We start from the raw sequence: 27,565 nt of genomic DNA on the forward strand, positions 1-27,565 counted from the left end.
TGATTTCTCTTATTTTATCATGATGATCATTTCTCCCTATGTAGGTGGGTGCCAATAGAATGTTTTCACAATCGGAGGCGGAAACTGGTGATTGAATTTTCATGAGAAGATCCTGTCACAACGAAAAACGCCATTGTTTTAATGACTGCTACTCCAATTCACGTATCATGTCTGTGGCACTATCTCCCCTACTTCGCAATAATACAAAATGAGCTGCCCTTCTTTGTACATTTTCAATGTCATCTGTCAGTCCCATCTGATGCGGATCCCACACCGCACAGCAATACTCCAAAATAGGGCGGACAAGTGTGGTGTAAACAGTCTATTTAGTAGACCTGTTGCACCTTCTAAGTGTTCTGCCAATGGATAACAGTCTTTGGTTGGTTCTACCCACAACATTATCTATGTGATTGTTCCAATTTAGGGTATTTGTAATTGTAATCCCTAAGTATTTAGTTGAATTTACAGCTTTCAGATTTGTGTGACGTATCGCGTAACCGAAATTTAGCAGATTTCTTTTAGTAGTCTTGTGAATAGCTTCACACTTTTCTTTATTCCGGGTCAATTGCCACTTTTCACACCATACATATATCTTACCTAAATCATTTTGCAATTCATTTTGGTCATCTGATGACTTTACAAGACAGTAAATGACAGCATCATCTGCAAACAATCTAAGACGGCTATTGAGATTGTCTCCTATGTCGTTAATATAGATCAGGAACAATAGAATAATCTAATGAACTACACAGTTATTAAAATAAAATTGTGTATGATGAATTGGAGCAGGACAAAACGGCAACTTTAAGATACTATGCTCAAACTACAGTATTACAAGAACAGAGAAAAAATGTAAAAGCTAATAACACTTTGTGTGGGAAAAGAAGAGCCCTGGCAACTAGGAGTGCTGTTGCAATCTTTCAATTGCTATGTGCAAAAGACTGCTGATGGTACCCTACAGAGCTGCGATAACAGAAAACGTATCACCACATATACATATACATATACATATACAAAACTGTAACACGTGACAGGTAGAGGTAAATACGCAGAGCAGCTGTGCCAAGCCCATTTTAACTATCGTGACTGTTTCTTCACTGTACACACTACAATAAAGTTAAAAAAAAAAAAAGGTGGTGATTGAATGACAACTTGCCATTGCTGATTGAATCATTCAGCATTAGCAAAAAAAGTAATAGTAAAAAGGGGAAAAGGCAACCACTTACCTGTAGATGACTGATGTAAGGCACACAGAAATATGTATCCTCATGGATACAGTATTAATTTTGTAGCCCCTAGATGCATCGAACTATCCTACAGTGTTATGGTTTTCATACGAATGATGATAAACGTTCCTCTGAAAAGGTTATGTCAAATAGCGACGAAAAGTCTCCACACTGTGTGTGTGTGTGTGTGTGTGTGTGTGTGTGTGTGTGTGTGTGTGGCGGTGCACAATTTAGACATGTTATGTTATTTGTATGTTCCATGGCTCATAATTGCAACCTCTCACCATGGAGTGGAACGTGTGTACTTGAAACTAGATGACAGCTAGAAAACTAGTAACCTCTCTGTATTTTTACATCATATATCTGTCAGTTACAGGTTCCTTCCTTCTTGCTTCTTCTTTCCATCTTGGAATTTCTGTCAGTGTAAAATTTTGACAATTATAATACTGGTCTCTCAAGCAGTACATTCTTCAATTATTACATTGTAACTCAAGAAAAATTTCCAAGTTATCATGACATACATTTTTTTAGATTCTCGAAAACTGTTGCACTTATGGCTACAGTAATGAAGCCTGTTTCACAACTACACTCCTAACACACTGCCTTGCTCCAAATGCTTCTGAACCAAGCCTGTCACAATCTTTATGAAGGAGAGATGCAGATAATCACTGGGAATAAATCAGATAGTGTAAAACGAAATAAAAAGGAAGAGTTATTAACATCCCACTGACACTGAGGTTACAAGCTTATAAAGGACAAGGATCATAGAGAATAATGCTCCATCATTTGACTGAGGAGCCAGCAATGTGTCAATATCAGTGTATTTGAATGTCACTGACAACTATTTTTATGTCATCTGAATTTTTAGTTTATAAAATTTATTTCTTTCGCTGCTTCATGCTTGTCAATAGGTACTCATCTCATTAAAATAAATTGTTGGTCTAGTGATCAATGTGAGCGTATAGATTGTAATTTGAGGAGTTAGAGCATATTTTGGGTAGATGCCATCTTTGATGTTTTTAATCATATGTTTCAGTCGTAGATGTCATTGGTATGTTTAGTTTACATCATTTAGCTCTTGTAGGTGGTGCCTTAGATTGCTCTGACCAGTGATGTCACCATCTGCACCTTTGAAAATGGCGGGCATTGTGTTGCCAGACTAAACTTTAGTGTAGATGAAGATTGGGTTGGTTGGTTTGTGGGGGCCCAGGCTGTGACTGTAGATGAAGATCTAGGTTAGGCAGGAAGATGTAAAAACATTTGGGGATTGGTGAAACAATGACAATCTTGTAGGGTGACAAGAACTTTTTTTTCCATTTATTTTACGGGTTGTCCATCAAAGAATGTCCCAGTTTCAATAGTACTTTACGAAAGTTTAATTTAGAGTATTTATAACAAATCACATATCAAATTGAAAATGAACACAGTCTTTCTTATGGATGTAAAATATGTGCACCTTTAGCTATATGGCACACACCCAACCTAAAATCAAATTCTTCCCACATTTTGGTTAACAAGTCAGGAGTAATGGAAGCAATATCCCATTCAGTTCTGTGTCTCAACTCTGGCAAATCATTAGGTAGCAACACTTCACTTGCAACCTTATGACCTACAACGTAGGACCATTTCGAACTGACTATACCGTCAGCGGGTGTTTTTGTCACATGGAGAATCACAAACTTTGATTGAAATACACACTGAACTGAAATTAGAGATTCACTCTTAACAAACTGCAGAACACAAAACACTTTACACTCAGAAGTTGCTATTTCATATATGTGGTGCTCCAAGTGGGAAAACAACAGTGCAGTACTCACGCATGCACTTGGCAAACTATTTGAGTTACTTTTTAATTTTGACCTTGTACCAACTCTCAACAACAATTACAATTGATACTATTAAAATTTATAAATGGGACATTCTTTTATAGAGACCATGTATACTGAATAACTTCTGGTGAAAGGAGTTCACACTAAAATGAATTTTTTGAATCACATCATCTTTCTATAATTGACTGAACTGGTTATTATTCACAACATGATTGTATTTTTAGAATTTAGGCCATAGTCAAGTATCTAAAACAGTGAATACAGCAGGGATTGTATGACTATAATAGATAAGTTTTATTGCAGAAAAAATATTTTACTTTTCCTGAATAAATGTTTTTATTTACAACTATGTCGTAGCTTGTGAAATTAGTGCAATGTCTGGCTCATGTTAGAGTCAAAAAACTCCGTTAATTGAAGCAGAAAGTAAGTGCCACAAATTTTTAGATTATTAAGCAGTGTCTTGCAATAGGTGTCATACCAAACTACACAAAAGTGAAAATTAAACAGCATTCAACCTTTACACTGTCAAGCAAAATCAAAAATGAGATTAACTGTATTAATGACCAGTTATGTGGAGTGTATTAACATGACAATTTCATACATACAAGAGCTTCAATTTACACTTGGAATTGAGTATCATACTTTCTAGTACTCAGTATCAGTTCATGTAACAAAAGATTTTTGATAAGGCCAGGAGTAATGTTGATAAAAATCGAAGAAAAGGCATAACAAAATGTTAGATAAACTGATGAACCATCAGAATGCAACTATTGCAAAAACTAAAGATTGCATTGGAAGTCATATAATGACAGGGTAGCAAATGGAACAAATATTGAACTGAATAATGATGAAAATATGCTGGTGAATAAACATCACTTCAAATATTAACAAGAAAAATATTAAGTGAGTCATAGCTGAGACTAAAATTGCATGGAAGCAGCAAAGACGAGAATACTTGAAACTGGAGACACACTGCTTAAGTCCAAAAAGCTTTATGTACTCAGTGTAGTTCTTGTAAAGTTGTTAATTATGTGAGTGGTATTTAAAAAATCTCAATTCAAAGTAAGAGATCGAGAAGGCAGTGGTCATTACAGCAGAAAATGGGAATACAATAGTAATTATATATGAAGATGACTATATTAGGAAGACAGGACAGTGGTTTTTTTAAGAAATAGACTGGAATAAAAGCAACGAATTCTAAAGCATTAGCACAAATTACAAATAAATAAAAACGTCAGGCCATTTTATAAAAATCGAGATATTCAAGATCATTGTCAAGAAAACCTGAGTGTCATTATAATATGACTTTTAAATAAAACTCCTATTAATCTGGTGTCTGTGTGTGTTATTACCATCATGTCACAATATAAAATATTCTATGTTGTGATGTGGTAATAACACACAGATACTTCTCTTTAACATGATTTTTATTTAAAGGTCAAATTATGGGCCCTTCCAAGACATCTTGACAACAGCCTCAAATATAGTGATGTATATAGAATGGCCGCATAGTTTTATTCATTTGTAATTTATGCTAGGGCACTGTTTTAAGCACTTAACAATGACCCAACTACTAAAATTGCAACTGTGTTGTGAGTAATAAACAATAAAGTCAGTAACAGAAAGATGTCATTTTTTATATATAATGCAAGTTCCATAATGGAAAATCTGGGATGGAATGTAACAATATTATGGGAAGGAAAGTTGCTACTCACCATGTAGCAGAGATGTTGAGTCGCAGATAGGCACAACAAAGAGACTCTCACAGTTAAAGCTTTCGGCCAAGGCCTTCCTCAACAACAACAACAACAACAACAACAACAACAACACACACACACACACACACACACACACACACACACACACACACACACACACACACACACAAAAATCACTCACACGACTGCAATGCTGCAAGTTCCATAGTTACGTGTAAGTCTGATGTTTTCAATTATGTTTTAAGGTGTTAATTACAATAGAAACTCTGTCCAGGGATCCCTATTCTGTGGAGGTCCCATTAGTCTACAGATCTTTGTTGTCATCACAATCTTGCAGTTCTCACCAATATCGAAATGTTTTTCTACACCAGGTGTAAATATTTTAGGAGGCAGTAGTAGAGACTAATTGCAATAACAAAAGTCATATAACATGAGCCCAATTTTTTTGAGTACAGAGATACAACTGTTAGTAAGTAACGCAAACAAATTAAAGCAGAGCCACATGAGGAGGTTCACAGTTGATTTTTAAAAATTCTACCGCCAACTTCAATGTGCTTTTCAGCGTTCTTTTACGAGGGCTGCGCTACCCATAATCGGAACAATCAAATCGGCTCTTGTGGTTACCGTATTTACTCGAATCTAAGCCGCACTCGAATCTAAGCCGCACCTGAAAAATGAGACTTGAAATAAAGGAAAAAAAAATTCCCGAATCTAAGTCGCACCGGAAATTTCGAAATTCAAGGGGAGAGTAAAGTTTTAGGCCGCACCTCCAAATCGAAACAAAGTTGGTCCACTGTAATATGAGACACAATTTAGGTCGAATGAATGACGATACAGCTACAGTAGTTTGGTTCGAGTCGTAAGCTTAGCAGTTAAGCTTTACCAGGTAGCCATTGCTACGCGTCAGGCGCTCCGTCGGTATTTATACGGGTACCCTTCCTTTTTCACATGCTTCGTCTGGTTTGAATCGATTGCTTATTTTGCTTTGATCTGATAAGTGCTGTTTTCTTTGTTATAGGTGTTTGCGTCACTCTAAGCTGAAAATGCATTACTGCACTGTGTCACGCATTGTTTGTCGCATTCTGATAGTGCGTGTTTACGGCCTGTCGCCGCTCGCGGCATGGCTTGCTTAAGTGTGCACTACCGCCGCTTACAATTAAAAAAAAAAAAAAAAGAGAGAGAGAGAGAGAGAGAGAGTAATCGTCTCATTAGCGAAACAATGGCAAGAGACTGCTATTTGTTGTTACTTACACTGTTGCTTTCTTTGATATGATCAACAAGAACCAAATAATAGACTGTGTATGATAGAACATGTTCTGAACGAGAGTTAGGCGAAAATGTTTCTCCGTTTCAAAATCTTTGTGGCCGCTTCTTTAGTGCATCAAATTCTGCACAGAAATTAGTCATCTTGGAATTAAAAATCTAGTCAGTTGCCATGCTTCATTTCTGATAGTATCACTATTAGGCATAAGAATAATACGAATATAAACATGACACGATACGCATATTCTTCCGCGTTTGCTGTTGTCTCACTCTAGTTTCGTAGTTTATTAGACAGGCAGGATTTAAATGAGATAGCAGCAAACACGAAAGAATACATGACAAAATGTTGATATTCGTATTATTCTTATGGTGAAGAGAATACTGCATGTGATTCACATTTCATCAGGTTCCTATTAGCAACCATCTCTTCTCACAGGTAGGAAAAAATTCAGAAAGTAGAGTTGGCCATATTGACAAACATCCCAAACAGTCTTGCATGTCGGATTTTCGTAGTACATCGAAATTCTGCTACATTCGAAGATGAACAATACGGAATTTGTATTTACTTTGTTGGATAATGTATGAAAGAGCAGTGGTCGAAACTCGGGGCGGAGAAAAAAAAGCTCGTCTTCCACCTTTTTTTTCTTTTTCTTTTTAATTTATTTACTGACGCGGAGGTTTTGGCGCAATGCCTGTGTGCCTGTGTAGCGCTACATATATTCGACGGCAGAAGTTAGTTGTGGCGGCACCTACCAACATTTTTCAGAACTTCCACTTGCTTTGTACTCGATTCTAAGCCGCAGGCGGCTTTTTGGATTACAAAAACGGGAAAAAAAGTGCGGCTTAGATTCGAGTAAATACGGTACTTTTTCCTTGTAGACTTTACCTTTCAACCTTCTCCACAGGCAAAAATCCAAAGGGGTAATGTCTGGGGACCTCAGTGGCCAAGAAATGTGCCCATATCTACCAATCCATCTTCTGGGAATGTTATTTTTAGATGATGGGTCACCCCACAACTACATGTGCAGGAGCCCTATCTGCTGGATGAAAATATGCATTCTTGTAGCCAAAGGAAGCTCTTCCAATAATGCTGGTAGCTCATTTTCAAGCAAGTGTAGATAACAGGGTCCTGTAAGACAATGCAGTAACACAACAGGCCCAATCAACTGATTGTCTATCAAACCACACAAAACATTTACAAGGAAGCAGTCTCGAAAATGTGTCTCCACAGCGGCATGTGGGGTTTCTTCAGATCACCGATGTGAATTGCGAGTGTTATTGATGCTGTCACGAGTGAAAGTTGTTTCTTCAGCGAACAGTAAAAATGGGATTACATGGCGATTTTCAAGTATACAGTGACAAAATTCCAATTGTCTACCTTCACCTCTTGCTCAAAGGTGTAGAATGAACTGTAAATGATATGAATTGAACCCGTGCATATGTAATGTCACCCATACTCTTGTATGTGGGACACTGATACGTGCAGAAGTTCTACGTGTGCTTGTTGAAGGACTATGTTCTATTGACTGAATAATGTCTTCTACTTCATCCACACTCTGTCTATTTACATTTTCTGATGCAATATGACTGCTGGGTACTGTACCAGTGTCACACAGTGTATTGAACATATAAGTAAACACTTTTGAATCTGGTAGTCTGTGGTTAGGAAATCATATGCCATATTCTCTATAAGCAGCAGCAGCAGCATTTCCATTAAAAAATCCACATACAAATACCACATTGGCACTCTCATGTGTATATGTGTACAGCATGTTTACATGCTAAGTACAGTAGACTTGTCCAACAAATCACAACAAAAACTTCAATGTAAACTAAAGCACAACTTCACAATGTGAACTTCAACACTCTACTGCTGACATTCGATAAATATGCCCATAGCAACCAATGTACAAACACATGAAACGAAAATTCATTGAACTCAGCTGTATCTCTACACGCAATAAAAATTGGACACATGTTATATGGCATTTTTTATTGCGATTTGACTACACTACCACCACCTAAAATATTTACCGTTCTTCTTGAAAAACCCTGTATAAAAATTGATCTACAGAAGAGGTTTTTAACATTTGTACAATACCATCTTGAAATAACAGCACATTTTGCCAGTGTATAATGAAATTCTAATTTCAAACCCCACATCAAAGATTTCATCTCAAAGACTAAGCCACAAAAAAATATGAGAATAAAAAAGAAATGAAATTCTTATAATTTACTCACTGTAACTCTGATTTTGCATCCTGTTCAATCTTCTCTGTCCACAGTTTCATCACTGAAGTAAGTTCTAATCTATCAATATACTTCCGTTTCTGTGCTGTTAGCATATGTTCTAGGTCACACAGAGGAAGACTGAAATTGAGAAAAAGCAATAAAAAACTTTTGTTGAAAGGCATCAATCAAAAATATCAGATTTAATTCCCATGATATCATCAGAGTCGATAATAGCAGTTTTGTACCTCAGTTGGAGCAGCTTAAAAGCCAAGAGGATTTTATTGCTTTTCAGACTTTTTAATAGTAGTTTAAACAGCTATACAGTATTTTTAATGACATCATAGCATAAAATTTGTCCTGTCCCCTTGTTGGTAGATAAAACACCGAACATCCAAATACTGCTCCCAACATCTGCATCTATGAGCCATTGCTGGGGAAGGAAGGAAGGAAGAAAGGAAGGAAGGAGTGCATTGAGTGAGTAATTGAGTGAGGAAGGGAGGGAGGGAGGGAGGGAGGGAGGGAGGGAATATGAGGAAAAAGACTATTTAGGTATTGGTGATTGATGAATATCACAGTTTTACTCTAACATAGTCAGACAAGTACAAACATTTTAAACAAACTGTTGATGTGTCTGTGAAGATACTAGTTTTAAGTTGTGGTGTCAATGCCACAAAAGTTCACTAAAAATAGGTAGACAGTGATAGTCTCAAAATTATTGTGACTGTTGAGTGCACACAAGTATGCATAGCATAATATTTGAGTTACCATATTCTTATCCATAAAGGGAATGTTTCACTAATAACAACACAAAACATTTCACAACCATGATTAAGCTACCAAAAGAAATTCTGTAGAATGTGATAAACTTGACACTGATGAATGCACCCAAAATATTATAAAAATGCTGTAACACAACAAAATTTTTAAACCTTTGATAAGGCAAATAAAAATAAATAATGTAAAAGCCTTGATGTACATTACCTTTCCACTTACAAGCAATGATTATACAGAGTGGACAAGATATTGGATAAAATGTCACTGCAGTCAGCATCTACTCTTACATATATTGCCCCACCATCACCATCACAGTAACAGCAGCAGCAACAGCAACAACAACAACAACCAAAAATAGCCATGGGAGAAATGGTGACACACTCGAATCATTGGCCACTACATCTACATTTACATCTACAGCTACACAGATACTCCGCAAGCCACCATGCGGCCTGTAGCGGAAGGTACTCTACACCACTACTAGTCATTTCCTTTCCTGCTCCACTCACAAACAGAGCGAGAGAAAAACTACTATCTACACGCCTCCATATGAGCCCTAATTTCTCATATCTTAACTTCGTGGTCCTTACTCATAATGTATGTTGGTGGCAGTAGAATTGTTCTGCAGTCAGCTTCAAATGACAGTGCTCTTAATTTTTCAATAGTGTTCCTCGAAAAGAACATTTCTTTCCTCCCATCAATTCCCATTTGAATTCCTGAAGCATATTGTTCAAACCTACGGCAACAAATCTAGCAGCTTGCCTCTGAATTACTTTGATTTCTTCCTTTCATCTGAACTGGTGTAATTCCCAAACACACAAGCGATACTCAAGAATGGGCTGCACTAGTGTCTTATATGCGGTCTACTTTAGAGATCTGTACCAATTTCTCCTGCTGCGAGGTGATGGCCACCAGTGGATAACCTTCCTGGATAACTGCTATCCTAAAAACCGAGACTGCAGTACTATAGGTCTGTTTCCATATTTCTTGCCTTGGTTTTTTCTGGACTTGCTTAGCCAGGGAGTTGTGAATCTTCGATTCCTCCCTTATCCGCTTGCTACTTGTCTTTGACGTAGTGGGGGTCTGCGTATCCCCTTCAACCTGATAGAGTTTCTTCCTGGGGGTCTTAGGTTCAAGTTCCTTGAATTCCCCCGACTTGTCTTTAGGAAGCCATTCTTTCCCTTCCTTTTCCCTCTGTTCTCTGAGTAGTTTCCTCCTCTGGGCCCCAGACAAGCCTTTGACCTTAATCTGGTCTAGCTTCTCGGATACAGTTCCCACTTCTGGCTCAGGTCTAGACCCTGATTCAGTAGTGGGAATGCCTTCCATCGGTACTGACCCCGATGTTTGGATATCTGAGGTCTCAGTTTGCCCCTCAGTTTGTTTTTCTATGTTTTATTTAATCGCGTCCATATTGGTCCCACAAGATTTGGGGATCTACAAAGTCCACACCACGAGTACCCCGTGCGTTGTAAGGCTACTTACTCAGGAAGGTCACCCGGTATCCCTGAGGCTCTGTTTGCGACACATCTTCCCATGTGCCACGCACCCCTTGGCACGAATCGCATCACACTTTGGGTTGGGTCCGGGAGTTGGGTAGGACTAGGAGTGGATAGGGAAGATGGGATGTTGTAGGACACTCTTAGTCTGATCCACTGGCTGAGACCTTTGCGGCAGTAGGTCCTTTACCTTTGGCATAGCCTCAGCTTCACGCAGATACACAAGCCTCTCCATTCGCACGGACAGTGCTTTATCAAGGTGGTGTCCCCTGGAGAGGCTCTGTTGCGTAATCTGAAGGTTTTTGATTGCATATTACTGGGTGCAGCGTTTACAGCTGGTGTGAAGCAGCAGCCTGTTAACGAAGGTATGAGCATATGTGATAGGTTCCTTGATACGTGAGTGGCTTGAAGACTTCATGAGTTGTAGAACCTTGAACGCTATCCTCGACTGTGAATGTTCATCAGGACAAGGGTATCATCAAGAGTGCCCCAGGGAAATCTGATAGGACCACTGTTGTGCTCTATAAACATGAATGATTTGGCAGACAGGGCAAGCAGCAAACTGTGGTTGTTTGTCGATGATGTAAGGTGTCAAAGTTGAGTGACTGTAGGAGAATACTAGATGACAGAATACAAGATGACTAGAGAAAATTTCTAGTTGGTGTGATGAGTTGCATCTAGTTATAAAGGTAGAAAAATCTAAGTTAATGTGGATGAGCAGGAAAAACAAATCAATAATGTTTGTATACAGCATTAGTAGTGTCCTGCTTAGTACAGTCACATAATTCAGATGTCGGGGCTAACGTTGCAAAGCAGTATGAAGTGGAACGAGCATGTGAGGATTGTGGTAGGTAAGGCAAATGGTCAACTTCAGTTTATTGGGAGTATTTCAGGAAAGTTAGATTCATCTGTAAAGTAGATCGCATATAAGACAGTAGTGCAGCCCATTCTTGAGTATTGCTTGTGTGTTTGGGAATTACACCAGTTCAGATGAAAGGAAGAAATCAAAGTAATTCAGAGGCAAGCTGCTAGATTTGTTGCCGTAGGTTTGAACAATATGCTTCAGGAATTCGAATGGGAATTGATGGGAGGAAAGAAATGTTCTTTTCGAGGAACACTATTGAAAAATTAAGAGCACTGTCATTTGAAGCTGACTGCAGAACAATTCTACTGCCACCAACATACATTATGAGTAAGGACCACGAAGTTAAGATATGAGAAATTAGGGCTCATATGGAGGCGTGTAGATAGTAGTTTTTCCCTCGCTCTGTTTGTGAGTGGAGCAGGAAAGGAAATGACTAGTAGTGGTGTAGAGTACCTTCCGCTACAGGCCGCATGGTGGCTTGCGGAGTATCTGTGTAGCTGTAGATGTAAATGTAGATGTAGTGGCCAATGATTCGAGTGTGTCACCATTTCTCCCACGGCTATTTTTGGTTGTTGTTGTTGTTGCCGTTGCTGCTGCTGTTACTGTGATGGTGATGGTGGGGCAATATATGTAAGAGTACATGCTGACTGCAGTGACATTTTATCCAATATCTTGTCCACTCTGTATAAATCATTGCTTGTAAGTGGAAACGTAATGTACATCAAGGCATCTTTGAAAAGACTGGGGGGGATGCTGGCCCAGGATCCAACTTCAGGAGGGTCTATGTAGAATGAAATATTCACTCTGCAGCAGAGTGTGTGCTGATATGAAACTTCCTGGCAGATTAAAACTGTGTGTCCGACCGAAACTCGAAGTCAGGACCTTTACCTTTCGCGGCCAAGTGCTCTACCATCTGAGCTACTAAAGCACTACTCATGCCCGGTCCTCACAGCTTTACTTCTGCCAGTATCTCGTCTCCTACCTTCCAAACTTTACAGAAGCTAGCTCAGATGGTACAGCACTTGCCCGCGAAAGGCAAAGGTCGCGAGTTCCAGTCTCGGTCAGGCACACAGTTTTAATCTGCCAGGAAGTTTCAGGGTCTATCTAGATCGTGGCGCCCTCATTTTTGTCTGTGAGTGGGTGCACATGGTGGAATGGCTTAAGGACAAGGTGCCCATGATATCCCCGTGGAAAGATGCGAAGCTGCTGGTTAAGATGGCAGCGGAGCTTCTTAAGACCACAAAGATATCAACATGGGTACCAAAGATCCTTAAGGAAGTCTCTTCTAAGACACAGTTCTGGAAAATAGGGGCCCAGAACCCAAAAGTTTTGACACAAGATTGGAGAGTGATCAACCAAAAGGTTGCACTGTAAGGACAAATACTGGTAGTGGAGATCGGAGAGAAGTCCCTGAAGGCGATGTGGGAGCAGGACCTGAAACAGTTTTTAGAGTTCTTGCAGGTCACCGTCGGGGTTTTCAGAGACCTCAAAGATGGCAGCAAGACAGAGACTGGAAGTGCTGCAGATTAATCTGCAGAACAGTAAAGGAGCCCCTGCTGCCCTGAGTCACTGCCTGTGGAGGCAGGAAGTGGACATGGCCCTGATACAAGAACCCTATTTATATAAACGGGGTGCATCAGGCCTCGGTGGCACTGGAGGTAAGCTGATCTATGCTATAAATCCACGAAACTCCAGAACATGCATCTATGTAAGAAATGTTTCTTTCATGCCAACGATGGATTTCTGCTCCAAGGATTTAGGGATCATTAAAATGCAGCAATGTGAGGAAGGTATCATGATGGTAATTATTGTGGTGGTGGTGGTATGTATAGGGTGTTCAAGAGCGAAGTCATCACTGCTCATCTGGCTGAGATCTTCACTTCTTGCCGACATCCCACCAGCCTGTCACTCAGCTGGACAAGACTGTCACTTCCTTGCCTACTTCCCACCACTCCATTGCTCATCCAACCAAGCCCATTCTTTCTTTGCAGGCATCCCACTGGCCCACCATCTTCCTAGTCAAGTGCATCTGTGTCCTATTGAAGACCCACTGCTCCATCATCTGCCTCTAACAGTTCCTTCATAGCTCCCCTTGTCAGGTGCCCAGGGAGCTGACTTCTCCTCTTTCATCCCTAAAGTCACTAGCAGGTTCCAACAAGCACCCGCAGCCACAATTTCCACTGCAGCCAGTCTTACCATCACAGGCTCCTCCACAGCCACCACTGTCACTGCCCTGGAGTCAGGCCAGATATCATAAAAGACGACTTCTCCAATGCCATAGCATGTGCCAACAGGTCACTGGTCGTCATCACTGCACTCCCTGCTGCCAGTCCTCTCAATGCTGCCATGGTCACTTTTCCTGTGTCACTTCCTTCTTCCACTCCTGCATTGTTATCTCCTACCATACAGCCATGGGTCAAGTCTTCGACACCACTACATGTTTTTTTTTGCTCTCGCACATGGTGTGGCACTCATGGAAATACTGATGCAAAACACCCTGGGCTGCACCTGGTTTCATCACCGTCACCACCGTCTGGTGACCGGCTTGCCTTACTTCATGATGACCTTGCATAGGTCCCCAGTCATGGTGGCTCTTTCTTTTTGGCCACATTCGGCGTCACACTGGATGCATCATCAGACCATTGGCATTGTCGCATCTCAGTCAGCTGCTGTTGCTCAAGCATTGTCTCTCACCAGCCACTGATACCTGTCAAAGCTGGCTCGCCAATCCCAGGCTCTCTCTTCCTCCTGGTGGCACCCTTTGCCTCCACACCGGCTTTGCTGTTTCTTCTTTTTAAGAAGGGCTGGGTATTGTTTCCCCAGCAATACACTGTTATGCAACACAGACAATAAATGCCTCTTTAGGCTGCTGCCGACTCCACTGTGGGAGGTGCGGGATAAACAGTATGACCATAACGTAAGAACATCATATTTTGTGTCAGCCTCATCTCCCGCAGCAGCCCTGGTAATATGTGGTGCCAGCTTTGCTGCTAAAGACACAAAAGACACAACAATTATCATTGCCACTTCAGGCACTGATTCTTTTTACACAAATCATGTGCAGGCCTCCTGATCATCACAGAAATACTCATCCGCTGTTTGTCTATAAAGGATGCCACCCAACCAAGCAGAAGTTTGCACCAGAAGTTGCTCCCGACCAAGTGCCAGACCATAAATCAGATCTCATTTCACTCTGGCATAGTCCTCAGTGCAGAGTTGAGCATGAGTCTTATCTGAGTATCTAAATTCACAGATTTCAAATTTCTGTTAGCAACATGGTAAGTAGCAGCATTTATTATAAGGCAGTATGACAGGCATTGATGTGCTGTAAACGGAACTAAGTATTTATAGGTCTGAAAAATATTTTCTTTGAAAAATATCATTATAAGCAAATAAATATTAAGCTATTAATGGCATATAAACATCAGTCACAATTAATTCAGAACATAGCAGCTTTCTTATTAATTTATTCCATTACATTTAGATGATATAAGCAAGTACAGCATAGAGCAATATAGTGATGGTTTATTGTTAATACTGAATATGTATTGCATTTCAGTGATGTGTGTCTCCTATGTTAATGTATACCCTGTCTCATTCCACATCCCCGAAGTTTCTCCTTCTTCAGGGAATCTACGGAACACAAAGAATGAATGAATGAATGAATGAATGCCAAAGAGAACTAGTCTGCTAAGTCACCTTGCATTAACATCGCTGGGCAGTGATAACTGTTCTCTTTGAAACTGAGTTATACCATATTTCAATGGTGATACAGTTAATTTTATTGTTATCTGCAGCAATACTTTGTTAACTTTGAGAAGCTCTATCTCCCTGTGCAATCACTTTCTGATGAGACAGCAGCATAACATTTGTGAAAACTGCTACAACCAGAAAAAATAGCCCAGATGGATAGAAACTCAGAATGTGTAGAACAGTGTACTACCAATAAGTGATTATGATCTCATAGATTTAGTGTACATGCAGTCCTAGCAGTACTCTTTCACATAACCGTGGAGGTTTAATGCAAATATCCATCAGTTAAATTTTAATGGAAATGCTAGCTTAGTTACACATTACTGGCATGCTCAGTGGTAACATGTAGTGTTTTTGGACTACTTCCATTTCATTTCAAAGTTCTATGACAACATCCACATTCACACTACTATGGCAGCTACTTTGTTGGCTGGCACAATGGAAAAAAATTAAGCATATTTGGAGTATCACTCATTTGTTGTTACTCTGATTATAACATTCAAGTAGCATTTACAGTCAATATTCTTACAAAAGATCTGTCACTTTTATGTAATTAAAACTTAAAAACAATTAAATATCAAGGTCAGTCATTTGATCGTAAACCCTCTGTTACTGGTTGAATCTCTGGTGACGTGGAAACCTCCTGATAGTTAATGTGTTTATGCTCCACCCATTTAGACCGTTGATTTGTGCAACAAGGGAAATTCTTTCCTTTCTCCCTGCAACATAGTTACCTCACTCAAAACTAAGGGATTGTAAAAGTTTTGCTAATGGATCCATATCTTATAGATCATCGACTATCGGTCATTACCTAAGACCCAAAGCACAGTAAAATTATTCTTGGCAAATCTTAGAGCTGATTTTCTCTATATAAGATACTTGGCAGACACACACCTATGATCAGGTTTTCTATGGTGCAACAGATGGTGCATTTGATTGCAGTTGAGAAGTACGTGGGTTCAAATCCTGGTAGGGTCGTATACACACTTAAAAAAACTTTTGCATCACCTCGGTTCGGAGAGAGTCCTGCAATCTATACAGAAAATTATAATAGAGATCAACATAAAAATCATTTCTGCCCTTTTCATTGCTCATGAAAACCGCACATTGTATGTTGTACCACAATACAGCGAGACCTTCAGAGGTGGTGGTCCAGATTGCTTTACACACTGATACCTCTAATACCCAGTAGCACATCCTCTTGCACTGATGCATGTCTGTATTCGTCATGGCATACTATCCACAAGTTCATCAAGGCACTGTTGATCCAGATTGTCCCACTCCTCAATGGCGATTTGGTGTAGATCATTCAGAGTGGTTGGTGGGTCACATCGTCCATTAACAGCCATTTTCAATCTATCCCAGGCATGTTCAACAGGGTTCATGTCTAGAGAACATGCTGGCCACACTAGTCGAGCGTTGTCTTTATCCTGAAGGAAGTCACTCACAAGATGTGTATGATGGGGACACGAATTGTCGTCCACGAAGACTAATGCCTTGCCAATAAGCTGCCGATATGGTTGCATTATCAGTCGGAGGATGGCATTCACATATGGTACCAACATTCATGTATCGTACAGGTGTTATGACGCCTTCCATGACCACCAGTAGTGTATGTCGGCCCCACATAATGCCACCTCAAAACTGCAGGGGACCTCCACCTTGCTGCACTCGCTGGACAGTGTGCCTAAGGCTTTCAGCCTGACTGGGTTGCCTCGAAACACATCTCTGACAATTGTCTGATTGAAGGCATACGCGATATTCTGGGCGGCCTGAGCGAGGCATGTCATCGACAGTTCCTGTCTCTCTGTCTCTCCTCCATGTCCGAACAACATCGTTTTGGTTCACTTCGAAACATCTGGAGACTTCCCCTACTGAGAACCCATCCTGGCACAAAGCAACATTGCAGTCGCAATCGTACTATGGTATTGACGGTCTAGGCATGGTTGAACTACAGACAACACGAGCAGTGGAGCTCCTTCCTGGTGGAATGACTGGAACTGATCGGCTGTTGGACCCTCTCTGTCTAATAGATGCTGCCCATGCATGGTTGATTACATCTTTGAGCGGGTTTAGTGACATCTCTGAACAGTTGGTTGGTTGGTTGGTTGGTTGCTTGGTTGGTTTAAAACAGGGGTAAAGGGACCAAACTGTGAGGTAATCGGTCCCTCGCTGCCAGTAAAATAATTACACAATGGAAAGAAGAAAAGAAAGGAGATGTAGCGCATAATAACAAGAGAAAGGAAAAACCAGAAGAACGACAGGAGGACAACCGACACTACTATGGACAAAAACAGGAAAAGAAAACCACAGAGAGAATCAAGAAACAGTTCCTGTCTCTCTGTATCTCCTCCATGTCCGAACAACATCGCTTTGGTTCACTTCGAAACGTTTGGAGACTTCCCCTGTTGACAGCACTTCCTAGCACAAAGCAACATTGCGGTCGCGATTGTACTACGGTATTGACGGTCTAGGCATGGTTGAACTACAGACAACACGAGCAGTGAACCTCCTTCCTGGTGGGGTAAAAACAAGACAGCAGATGACTGTGGCTGGCTGACCACGAGAATAGAAAGGAAAAGCCAGCCACTCTGCAACACATTGAAACATCCACCCTAAAAGCATTAGACTGGAAAACACAAAGGGACAAAGGACATGCACTAAATCTTACACAGAATGATAAAACCCACTGTTGCATATAAAACGTAAAACTAAATCAGCCGATGAGGCGTTGTCAGCTAAAATTAATGGCAACGAGTCTGCTAACTGAAGAGTCCATCACAGGGCAGCCTAAGGAGGACAGCTCACCAAGATATGGGCCACTGTCAGCCGGGCGCCACACCGACAATGAGGTGGGTCATCACGGCGCATAAGGTAACCATATGTCACCCAAGCGTGGCCAATATAGAGCTGGCAGAGAACCACAAAGTCCCTGTGAGAGGCCCACATGGAGGACTGCCACACATTCGTAGTCTCCTTAATGGCACAGTTTGTTGTGCGTGCTGAGGTTATGCCATTTCGTTTCCCAAAGCCGCAAAACCTTGCGGCGTAGTATGGAATGCAGATCAGTTGCAGAGATACCAATCTCCATGTGTGTTTTCCAGGTAGCCTGTTTGGTCAGCCTGTCAGCAAGTTCGTTGCCTGGGATTCTGACGTGACCTGGGGTCCAGACAAATACCACTGAACGACTGGACCGTTCCACGACATAGATGGACTCCTGGATGGTGGTCGCTATCAAAGGATGATGAGGGTAGCCCTGGTCAAGAGCTTTTAGGCTGCTCAAGGAGTCTGTACACAGAAGGAAAACCTCCCCAAGGCATGAACGGATGTGCTCAAGAGTGCAACATACAGCCACCAGCTCAGCAGTGAAAACACTGCAGCCATCGGGCAAGGAATGCTGTTCAGTATGTCCTCCTTGGACATACGCGAAGCCGACATGACCACCAGCCATCGAGCCATTGATGTAAACCACTTCGTGGCCTCGGTACTTGCCAAGAATCAAGAGGAAGTGGCAGCGGAGTCCTTAGGGCCATGTGAAAGGTCCAGGCGAAGCTGCGGCCTAGGTGTACACCATGGAGGTGTACGTGAATGGACCTCAAGTATAGGTGGTAAAGGCAAGGACTCCAGTTCAGAAAGAAGGGATCGGACACGAACTGCAACCTGGGCTGCCGATGCGGGAGATGAACTGCCTTGGGTGGGAAAAGGAGACGACGATTCGGATGCGCGGGAGAACTACGAACGTGTGTTATGTAACTGGCAGAAGTTGTGCATGCCTAACCTGCAATGGAGGCAATCCGGCTTCCACAAGGACGCTGGTCGCCGGATTTGTCCTAAAAGCTCCTGTCGCTAGGAGAACAGTGGTGCACTGGGTCGAGTAAACACAACGCTGAGTGGCGTCTAACCATAAACCAGACTCCCATAGTCAAGGTGGGATTGAACAAGGGCTCTGTAGAGCTACAGAAGTGTAGTCGATCTGCACTCCAGTTGGTGTTCCTCAGGCAGCAGAAAGTATTGAGGTGCTGCCAGCACTTCCGCTTAAGCTGACGAATGTGAGGAACCCAAGTCAACCGGACATCGAAAACCAGCCCTAAAAATCAATATGTCTCCACTACAGTGAGTGGTTCATTATTAAGGTGAAGTTCTGGTTCTGGGTGAACAGTACAACGCCGACAGAAGTGCATAACACACTACTTTGTGGCCGAAAACTGGAAACCATGGGCTAGAGCCCATGACTGCGCCTTGTGGATGGCTCCCTGTAGGTGCCGCTCAGCAACACCAGTACTGGTGGAGCAGTATGAAATGCATAAGTCATCTGCATACAGAGAAGGTGAGACGGACAGCCCTACAGCTGCTGCTAGACCATTAATGGCCACTAAAATTCTGCCAGTCAATGGGACTGTGTCCATGGTACAATATCCAGTCAATGTCTATCTTTAGAAGTTCTGGGAACCAGGGTGATGCAAAACTTGTTTTGATGTGTGTATTTTTAAAAGTTTTAGACAAAAAAAGAAAACAGTGATAGGAAGAATTTATTCTGGCAGTTGTTTAAATAGTGGGCTGTATTACTTATATATCTACATTAATCTTGGTCTGGGCAATGGACAGCTGATGATGAATGCATTTACAATGCATACAGACAATTCACTTTTTTTGGAAAGCATTGCAGTAGTGAAGATGTCACCATACACCCACAGTACAATGAGGTATCAGGTAACATAAAAGTAAGGGCTATTATGCTCGCGAGTGTAAATTAAAGTCAGTGTCTGACACACACTTACTTCATCTTTATGTAAGATGATGAAGCTTCAAAAGTTTAAACAATAAGGATCCTAACTGTACAATACGAAGATAAACAGACACTGTTTCTAATAAAATAAAAAGTGTGTAGTTACATTAACTAAAAGCATCTTTTTGAATGTGATGTATGAGCAGCTATTGAAAATGAAAGAGTATGTAAATGGCAAGGAAAACAAAATAATAATCTGTTTTTGATCAGGGTGGTGAAATTCTGTAATTGTGATTTGGTTTTGATATGAGAGGGTTGTTGAGTTGTTTCACAAATGAGTTACCTTTCGAGCTGGATTCGAATCAGATATATATGGATATCATTTATATAGTTCAATGGTTCTTAGCTCTAACGACTGAGCTACCGAACAATATACATGAAATGGGTAAAGTGACAATTTTCATTATGAGTTTAACTTCACTGAATGACACTATCCTTCCTAGTAACAATGGGAGAGCATATCTCAGAGGTAAAGCAATGTTAACTTCAGAGTGCGAGGTGTTTTTTAATAAGGTAGGGAACTTGTGTATTGACGAGGTGGCATTTCGCCAGTACAGGGCAACCACATTTTACGCATCTTCTCAGTCTTTGAAACAGTCAAAAACAATTTTTCACGAGATTTTACAGATGCATTTATACATTATTTGTAACACATTTTCTGAAACGCAAATTTCAAAACAAGACATCACACTGAATGAGCTTTATGACAGAAGGAGCAACCAGCTAACCAGTGATGTCACAGGCATCACGGCTCAAATGAAACGCTTTTGCAGGCTTTCAAATTATTTAAATTTCGTTTTCATTTTTATAAAAAGAATACTGAAATTCAAGAGGAAAAAAGCATATTATGAGCATAAAAGGGCATAATTAACTATTTCAGGTGATTTCCAGAAAACAGTCAAATACCCTATTACTATACGTTGAAGGCAATCTGAAGAACAACCACATCATCAGGGAGGTTTCACAGCTAATGTGTAGATCAATGCCTAGCACATAGGCCTATGCCTAGCAACATGCGGCAATATATGTGCAAGTCACCCTCCCAGAATGATAGGACTACTGTTTTCATGCCGTGCACATTCATCTGATATTATCACTTATATTTGTCCAAGGAATGGTTGGTCGGGAATTTGTTTCTCACCGCTGTCCAAATTTCTGGAATCATGTGGAAAACATGTGGAGAAGATGGAAAAGAATTTTGTAGGAACATATTTAGGCCCAGTTCGATCCACACAGATAGTGAGAAATATTCGACACTAGTTGTCAACTTTGACCAGTGAAGTAGAAAGCATGCAATAGCTGTAGTAAACAAAATGGCGATTGTAACATTATATCAGCAGCGATTTTTTTTTTAAATGGACAATGCTACTGATCAGTCCATGATCACAACCAGGTTTTTATTTTCACACATTTGTTGGCCAACTCACAATCGAATTATCACTTTCCGAAGTAACCTAGACCATAAGCTACGCTACAGATCAGTCGGTCACCACGATCAGCGTTTTCGTTTCTACACTCATCGGCTTCAGCAGCTAAAAACCAAACTGCAAAAATATGTACCAAAAGGTGATACACAGCAGCCATTTACATTAGGTCACTGGTCAATGCCATCAACTAATACCAGATATTCCCATTGACTCCTCCACACTGCAATTATTACGGGTTGTGACTGCAACATCTGGAGACTTCACATTGTACTAATACCTCCGAGTCAAATATGTGGTATCTGTTTCTTTTTGGTCACATGTATCCTCTCCAACATTGCAATTTTCACAACTGATAGGGTAGGACCCTTTACAACTAATTAAGTAAAGCTGTACGTAATCCAAAGGTCTGTTTGAACACTGCAGGGCTTTACTAGGCATGGTCAGATTTTAAGTGATATGCCCTTGTCTTCCTCCAGTTGTTGAACTTGGATAACTTCTGAAGCACAGTGAGTGACAGTGTATTGTATTAATGACCTAAAGTTATTGTGCACCACAGGCATCAAAAACTAATACTTGTAACCAGTAACAATTGATTTGATTAAGAGTGTGGCACCGATGCAGTCGACACCGGCATCGATATGCGGTCGTCTTTGGACTCAGAGCATCGTCTTTGGACTTTGAGCATTGTCTTTGGGCTGTTCTGCCATGTTCAGTTCTTTGTGAGCCTTGCATGTGTTTAGGTGAATAAATGAACTACTGCTAAATGGGTGTTGTTTGTTGTAACCAACCTGAACTTCTCCCTCACTGGTGACCCCTACGTAATCTGAACATGCAACCTTCTGATGTCCAGCTATCATCACGACTGACCAGGGCAGACAATTTGAGTCGGCCCTGCTCAACGAGATTTGTAACATTTGTGGCATCTGGGGCATCCATACCACAGCATATCACCTGCAAAGTAACGGGCTACTCGAGCGCTGGCACCGCACTTTCAAGGCAGCTCTTCGATGCCATGACTCTCTTTGGACGGAGGCCCTTCCCCTTGTGCTACTCGGCATTCATGCGATCTATCAGGAGAACCTCAAAGGCACAATAGCCGAGTTCGTATACGGCCAGAACATTGTTCTCCCTGGCGAACTCGTGAGACCTTCTGCTTCTCTCCCTCAGTCTGACCTACCTTCCTTCATGGACCGCATCAGACGCCACTTCATCAACCTCCACATCACTCCACCCGCCAGCCAGCCATTCCCGCCCTAAGGTTCATGTCCCAAAATCTCTGGACAATTGCGAGTATGTCATGCTCCGAAATGACACTGTCTGTGCTGCACTCCAACCTCCATACACCGGCCCATACCAAGTTCTCCGGTGCTCAGTCAACACCAATGACATCCAGGTGAAAGATTCAGCTGTCACAGGGTCTATCAACAGACTTAAGCCTGCTCATGTCGAGCCATCTTCTAACCCCCTACAGGTCACGACCACACCACTCACTGTCGTGGCTCATGACACTCAGACCACTCCCCCCATGTTGGACTTACACACTCAATCAAGTGACTTCCAGCTCCAATCATCGAGCTCTCCTCCGACCTCGCCCTCTACTCTGGTCTCACGCACTCCGTCAAGTGACCACATGCTCCCCACGTCGAGGTTACTTACAATCATGCCCTCGCCGACGGGCCTTTCGCCGGTCCCTTCGACCTCTCCACCGTCGCCTAGTTTCTTCTCACGCCCCCCCCCCCCCCCCCCAATTTTGAACGTGCCCTCGCTCGAGGTGTTTGTGCCTGTCCCCCCGGACATAATCCATGACATCTCAATAATACGGTGCAATTATACACTGTTCGTTGAGTGTTTCTCTTCATTCAATGCTCATGACACAACCTCCGCCATTCCCTGCCACCTGGTGAAATGTGTTCCCCTCCCACCCGACGTCGACCTGGACATGCTTAGTGTGTTCACCACGAGACAAGACATCGTCGACGTCGCTCCGTTCCACCCGCAAACCGGCAGCCTACCTGTCGCCGCACGACCAGCATGACACCCGGCTCGCTTCAACGACTTCCAGGTTCGGTGGCCGAACCTTCCTTCATAACATCTACCCACACAGCTCCCTTACGACACTGTCGAGCTGAACGTGGTCCGGCTCCCAAGGACCACCCCTGCTGACGCCTTAGTCACCCCCCCCCCCCACCCCGGTCTCTCAAGAGTACACCGTACTGGGGGGGGGGGGGGGGGGGCTACGTGGCGCTGATGAGGTCGACACCAGCATCGATACGCGTTCGTCTTTGGACTCTGAGCATCGTCTTTGGGCTGTTCCGCCATGTTCAGTTCTTTGTGAGCCTTGCATGTGTTTAGGTGAATAAATGAACTACTGCTAAATGGGTGTTGTTTGGTGTAACCAACCCGAACTTCTCCCTCAAGAGTACTTTTTTGGGAGAGTGGTGGTACAGGTGGTCAAATTCTCACCTTTAGTCCAAAATTATGAAAGTATTTGCATTGATATCTATCTGAGTTCATATGAGTGATGGTGGTTTATCAATATGAGCCTGCTAGCCTCATAGAAAAGGAGATGTAGATTTGTGTCAATCACAGTTCGTGGATTGAGGACAAAAGTTGAGTAGGATGAGAGGAATATCAATAAACTCGAAGTCACTCAGCCCCAGCAACTGGATACAGCAAGCAGAAAATTAATTCACTCCATTCCACAGTTCAGCTTTGCTTACCACTTAATCTCTTAACACTCTCACCACCACATGTAGAGCTGTTTGGCTATTAAACCTAGTATTGACTCACTTTGCCTATGGCCATTGCCACCTAAAAAACAGGCTATTACATTATAGAGATTTTACTTTAACTAAAGTTTGTTTTATTTTTGTTTCAGTCATTTTAATGGTGATAACGACTATGACAAACACTATGCTTTTGACCTCACTATGATGATGTCGCTATGCAATGTAACAAGTACAGTGAATATTACATCATCTTAATGTAATGGAATGCAATGCACACTGTTGTATTTGTCATGTAGTTACTGTGTGTATTATACAGAAAGTGAAGGGGATGGGGGAGAGAGAAGCTTCACAGTGAAGGGAATCCTTAAGCCCACAGACTATATATTTATTATATTATTATTATTTCCTTACCTATTAGAAATATCCGAGTTCGGTATTTCATTCTGGATATATTCCAAGACCTTTGAGACTGGAACACAGCCGTTTCCATTATGATCCAAAGCGGAGTAAATGATATCAGCTATGTGTTCAGGGCTTTCTGTACGGAAAAAAGATTGACATTAACTCAGGTTGATATTGAAATTAACCTTAAAAACTTTGTTTTCTTCATTTCACTAACTGTGAATAGTTGTTATAACTACAGGGCTATAACTTCATTACGGTAAGAACTCATTTAGTCTGAACCGCCACAATTTTCTCCAACTAATATCACTCAGCTGTGAATGTTCACAAGGCATGTAGATCATTAATAGATCATTTACGTTCATTGCCTACGAATATTCTCGGGAAAAACTACACGAGCCTGAGTTGAGAATCTGCTTTTAAGAACGTACTCGAAGTTTGTCTGCAACGACTGTACTCCGAAGCAAAACAGTTCCCATGTTTCATTTTAAGTAAACTATGATTGAATGACATAATATTATGATAATGTAGATACATATTGAAAATGTTAATGAAAAGGAGCACTTTGTAACTCAATAAAGGTCCTCCGGCGCAATGAAGAGCTTATAAAGATTATAAATAACACTTAAATTAATTTTTGTATCTGTGCAATGTACCTTCGCCGACAATCATTTTCGTTTTCACATATCTGTTTATTTCCTTCACTTTAACTTCATATTTCCAAATCAAACTAGCCTCGCTAACACAGATGTTTCAACAGCAACACCAGAGTTTCATAATAATTTTAATAATGTATTGTTACTGTAGCAAATAATGTTAAGCGACATGTTTATTAATTGTATTTCATTTTTAATATATAATAGCGCTGTATTCCATTTACTTTATCCGGTGATTACTATTTGAAACAATTTTTTTGTCTGACGGGTCGGTGTTTCGTTTTATCAAAGTGAGAGATTGTTGGCAGTACTGCGTTTCGAACGCGGTACCGGGTAAATAGCATTTGGCGCGTGTTTATTCTGAACAAGTGTAGAAGCTGTGTGTTTTGTGTACGTGAGGGTTTAATGAGCTTTGTTGTCACCAAGCATATCTATTATAAAGCATCAAACCTATGGAGAACAAACGGAAACAATTTCCAAATAAAAATGTACCATATAGAGGTCCTAAAAAGCCCCGGTAGGTGTCAACATCTGATTCCAACCTAAATGGTTCAACCTCTTGCGTTATATGAATACTATTTACACATCTTTTATTGCTGTTGTTTTCTTGTAATTATTATTATTTGCTGTGACACACATCTTTTATTGCTGTTGGTTTCTTTCAATTATTATAATTTGCTGTCACGTCCGCATACACTCAAAACATTGCACAATTGTGCTCCAGTTGAGTATGGAATGATGGTTAACTTCGTTTTGTTAGTTTCCATCGCGGAATATGGTGAGTATATTATTCGTCCATGGATCATTTTGCATTAATATCGGTTGATCATTCTCCTGTGGCTCCTCTGATCATTAGTGTTTACTCTACTTAATAATTATTCCCATGTTAGTTATGCAATTGTACATTTCACAAAGCTGTGTAAGACGCTTCTTGTTAGCCTGTTATGCAGTATTTAAATTTCTTTAATTTTCCTTCTGCTAGGTGATGGTTAACTCGTGTGCAATACAATGCACCGGACAGCTCTTGATGTTTTAACAATCTCCTTGGATGTACATTGGTAGTCCATAACTTTAAAACTTGTGTGTCGGCTTCTCGTTTAATTTCTACTCATTGTGCTTTTTATCTTTAATGTCAGTCATATTTCTTTTTATACTGTGGAGCTATGGAGGTTACTATGACACACAGTCAGTCAAAGCCATCATTAAGTGTATAAGAAATTTTGCAATTGCGGTCTTTCTCATCAATATTTGTCACTTGAGATATACATGTCTATGAACTGTAATATTCACCTTTTATGACTGTCCTTAGCATTTTTGACAAAACAGTAGGTTATACACTGAAGAGAGGGGGAGAAAAAAATCAGGTACAGCTGCCTAATATCATGTAGGACCCTTGTGAGCATGCAGAAGTGCCGCAACACAACATGGAATGGACTCGACTAATGTCTGAAGTAGTGCTGGAGGGAATTGACACCAGGGGAGTGGAGATCTCTTCTGAACAGCACATTGCAAGACATCCCAGATATGTTCAATAACGTTCATGTCTGGGGAGTTTGGTGGACAGCGGATGCGTTTAAATTCAGAAGAGTACTCCTGGAGCCACCCTGTAGCAATTCTGGATGTTTAGGGTGTCACATTGTCCTGCTGAAACTGCCCAAGACCATCGGACAATGCACATGAATGGATGCAGGTCATCAGACAGGATGTTTACGTACGTGTCACCTGTCAGAGTCATATCTAGATGTATCAAGAGTCCCATATCACTCCGATTGCACACGCCCCACATCATTACAGAGCCTGCACCAGCATGAACAGTCCCCTGCTGATATGCAGGGTCCATGGATTCATGAGGTTCTCTCCATCTCCTTACACGTCCATCCACTCAGTGCAATTTGGAATACGACTCATCCAACCAGGCACGTGTTCCCAGTCATTAACAGTCCAACGGGGTTGACAGGCCCAAGTGAGATGTAAAGCTTTGTGTCGTACAATCATGAAACGTAGACAAGTGGGCCTTCAGGTCCAAAAGCCAATAGGACTTATGACCTAAGATGTTAAGTCCCATAGCGCTCAGAGCCATTTGAGCCAAAAGCCAATATCAAGGATGTTTTGTTGAATGGTTTGCACATTGACACTCGTTGATGGCCCAGCATTGAAATCTGCAGCAGTTTGCGGAAGGGTTCTGGTTCTGTTCTTGCAGGGTCTTTTTCCAGCCGCAGCGATGTTGGAGGTTTGATGTTTTACTCAATTGCTGATACGATACACTCATGAAATGGTCGTACAGGAAAATCTCCACTTCACTGCTACCTCGTAGATGCTGTGTCCCACACATTCAAACTCACTTAAATCTTGATAACTTGCCATTGTAGAAGCTGTAACCAATCTAACAACTGCGTCAGACCCTTGTTT

At 41.3% G+C, this 27,565-nt stretch overlaps 2 protein-coding genes across 2 annotated transcripts in view; one reads left to right on the forward strand and one right to left on the reverse strand.

Moving 5' to 3' along the window:
* LOC126162581 (uncharacterized) overlaps positions 1 to 25,252 on the reverse strand; it is a 249,666-nt gene extending 224,414 nt beyond the window's left edge. The window contains exons 1-3 of the mRNA XM_049919176.1: positions 25,157 to 25,252; positions 24,510 to 24,636; positions 8,278 to 8,406 (exon numbers count right to left, since the gene is read on the reverse strand). Coding sequence (XP_049775133.1) covers positions 8,278 to 8,406; positions 24,510 to 24,636; positions 25,157 to 25,172 — 272 coding nt within the window. The 5' untranslated portion in view covers positions 25,173 to 25,252. The remainder of the gene's footprint in view (positions 1 to 8,277; positions 8,407 to 24,509; positions 24,637 to 25,156) is intronic.
* A 232-nt stretch (positions 25,253 to 25,484) lies between these two features.
* The window catches only part of LOC126162580 (DNA polymerase delta catalytic subunit), a 137,646-nt gene continuing 135,565 nt past the window's right edge, over positions 25,485 to 27,565 (forward strand). The window contains exon 1 of the mRNA XM_049919175.1: positions 25,485 to 25,673. Within this exon, the coding sequence (XP_049775132.1) occupies positions 25,609 to 25,673 (65 nt within the window). The 5' untranslated portion in view covers positions 25,485 to 25,608. The remainder of the gene's footprint in view (positions 25,674 to 27,565) is intronic.

The sequence above is a fragment of the Schistocerca cancellata genome, chromosome 2 (genome assembly GCF_023864275.1).
Source record: "Schistocerca cancellata isolate TAMUIC-IGC-003103 chromosome 2, iqSchCanc2.1, whole genome shotgun sequence".
In the NCBI taxonomy this organism is placed as follows: domain Eukaryota; kingdom Metazoa; phylum Arthropoda; class Insecta; order Orthoptera; family Acrididae; genus Schistocerca; species Schistocerca cancellata.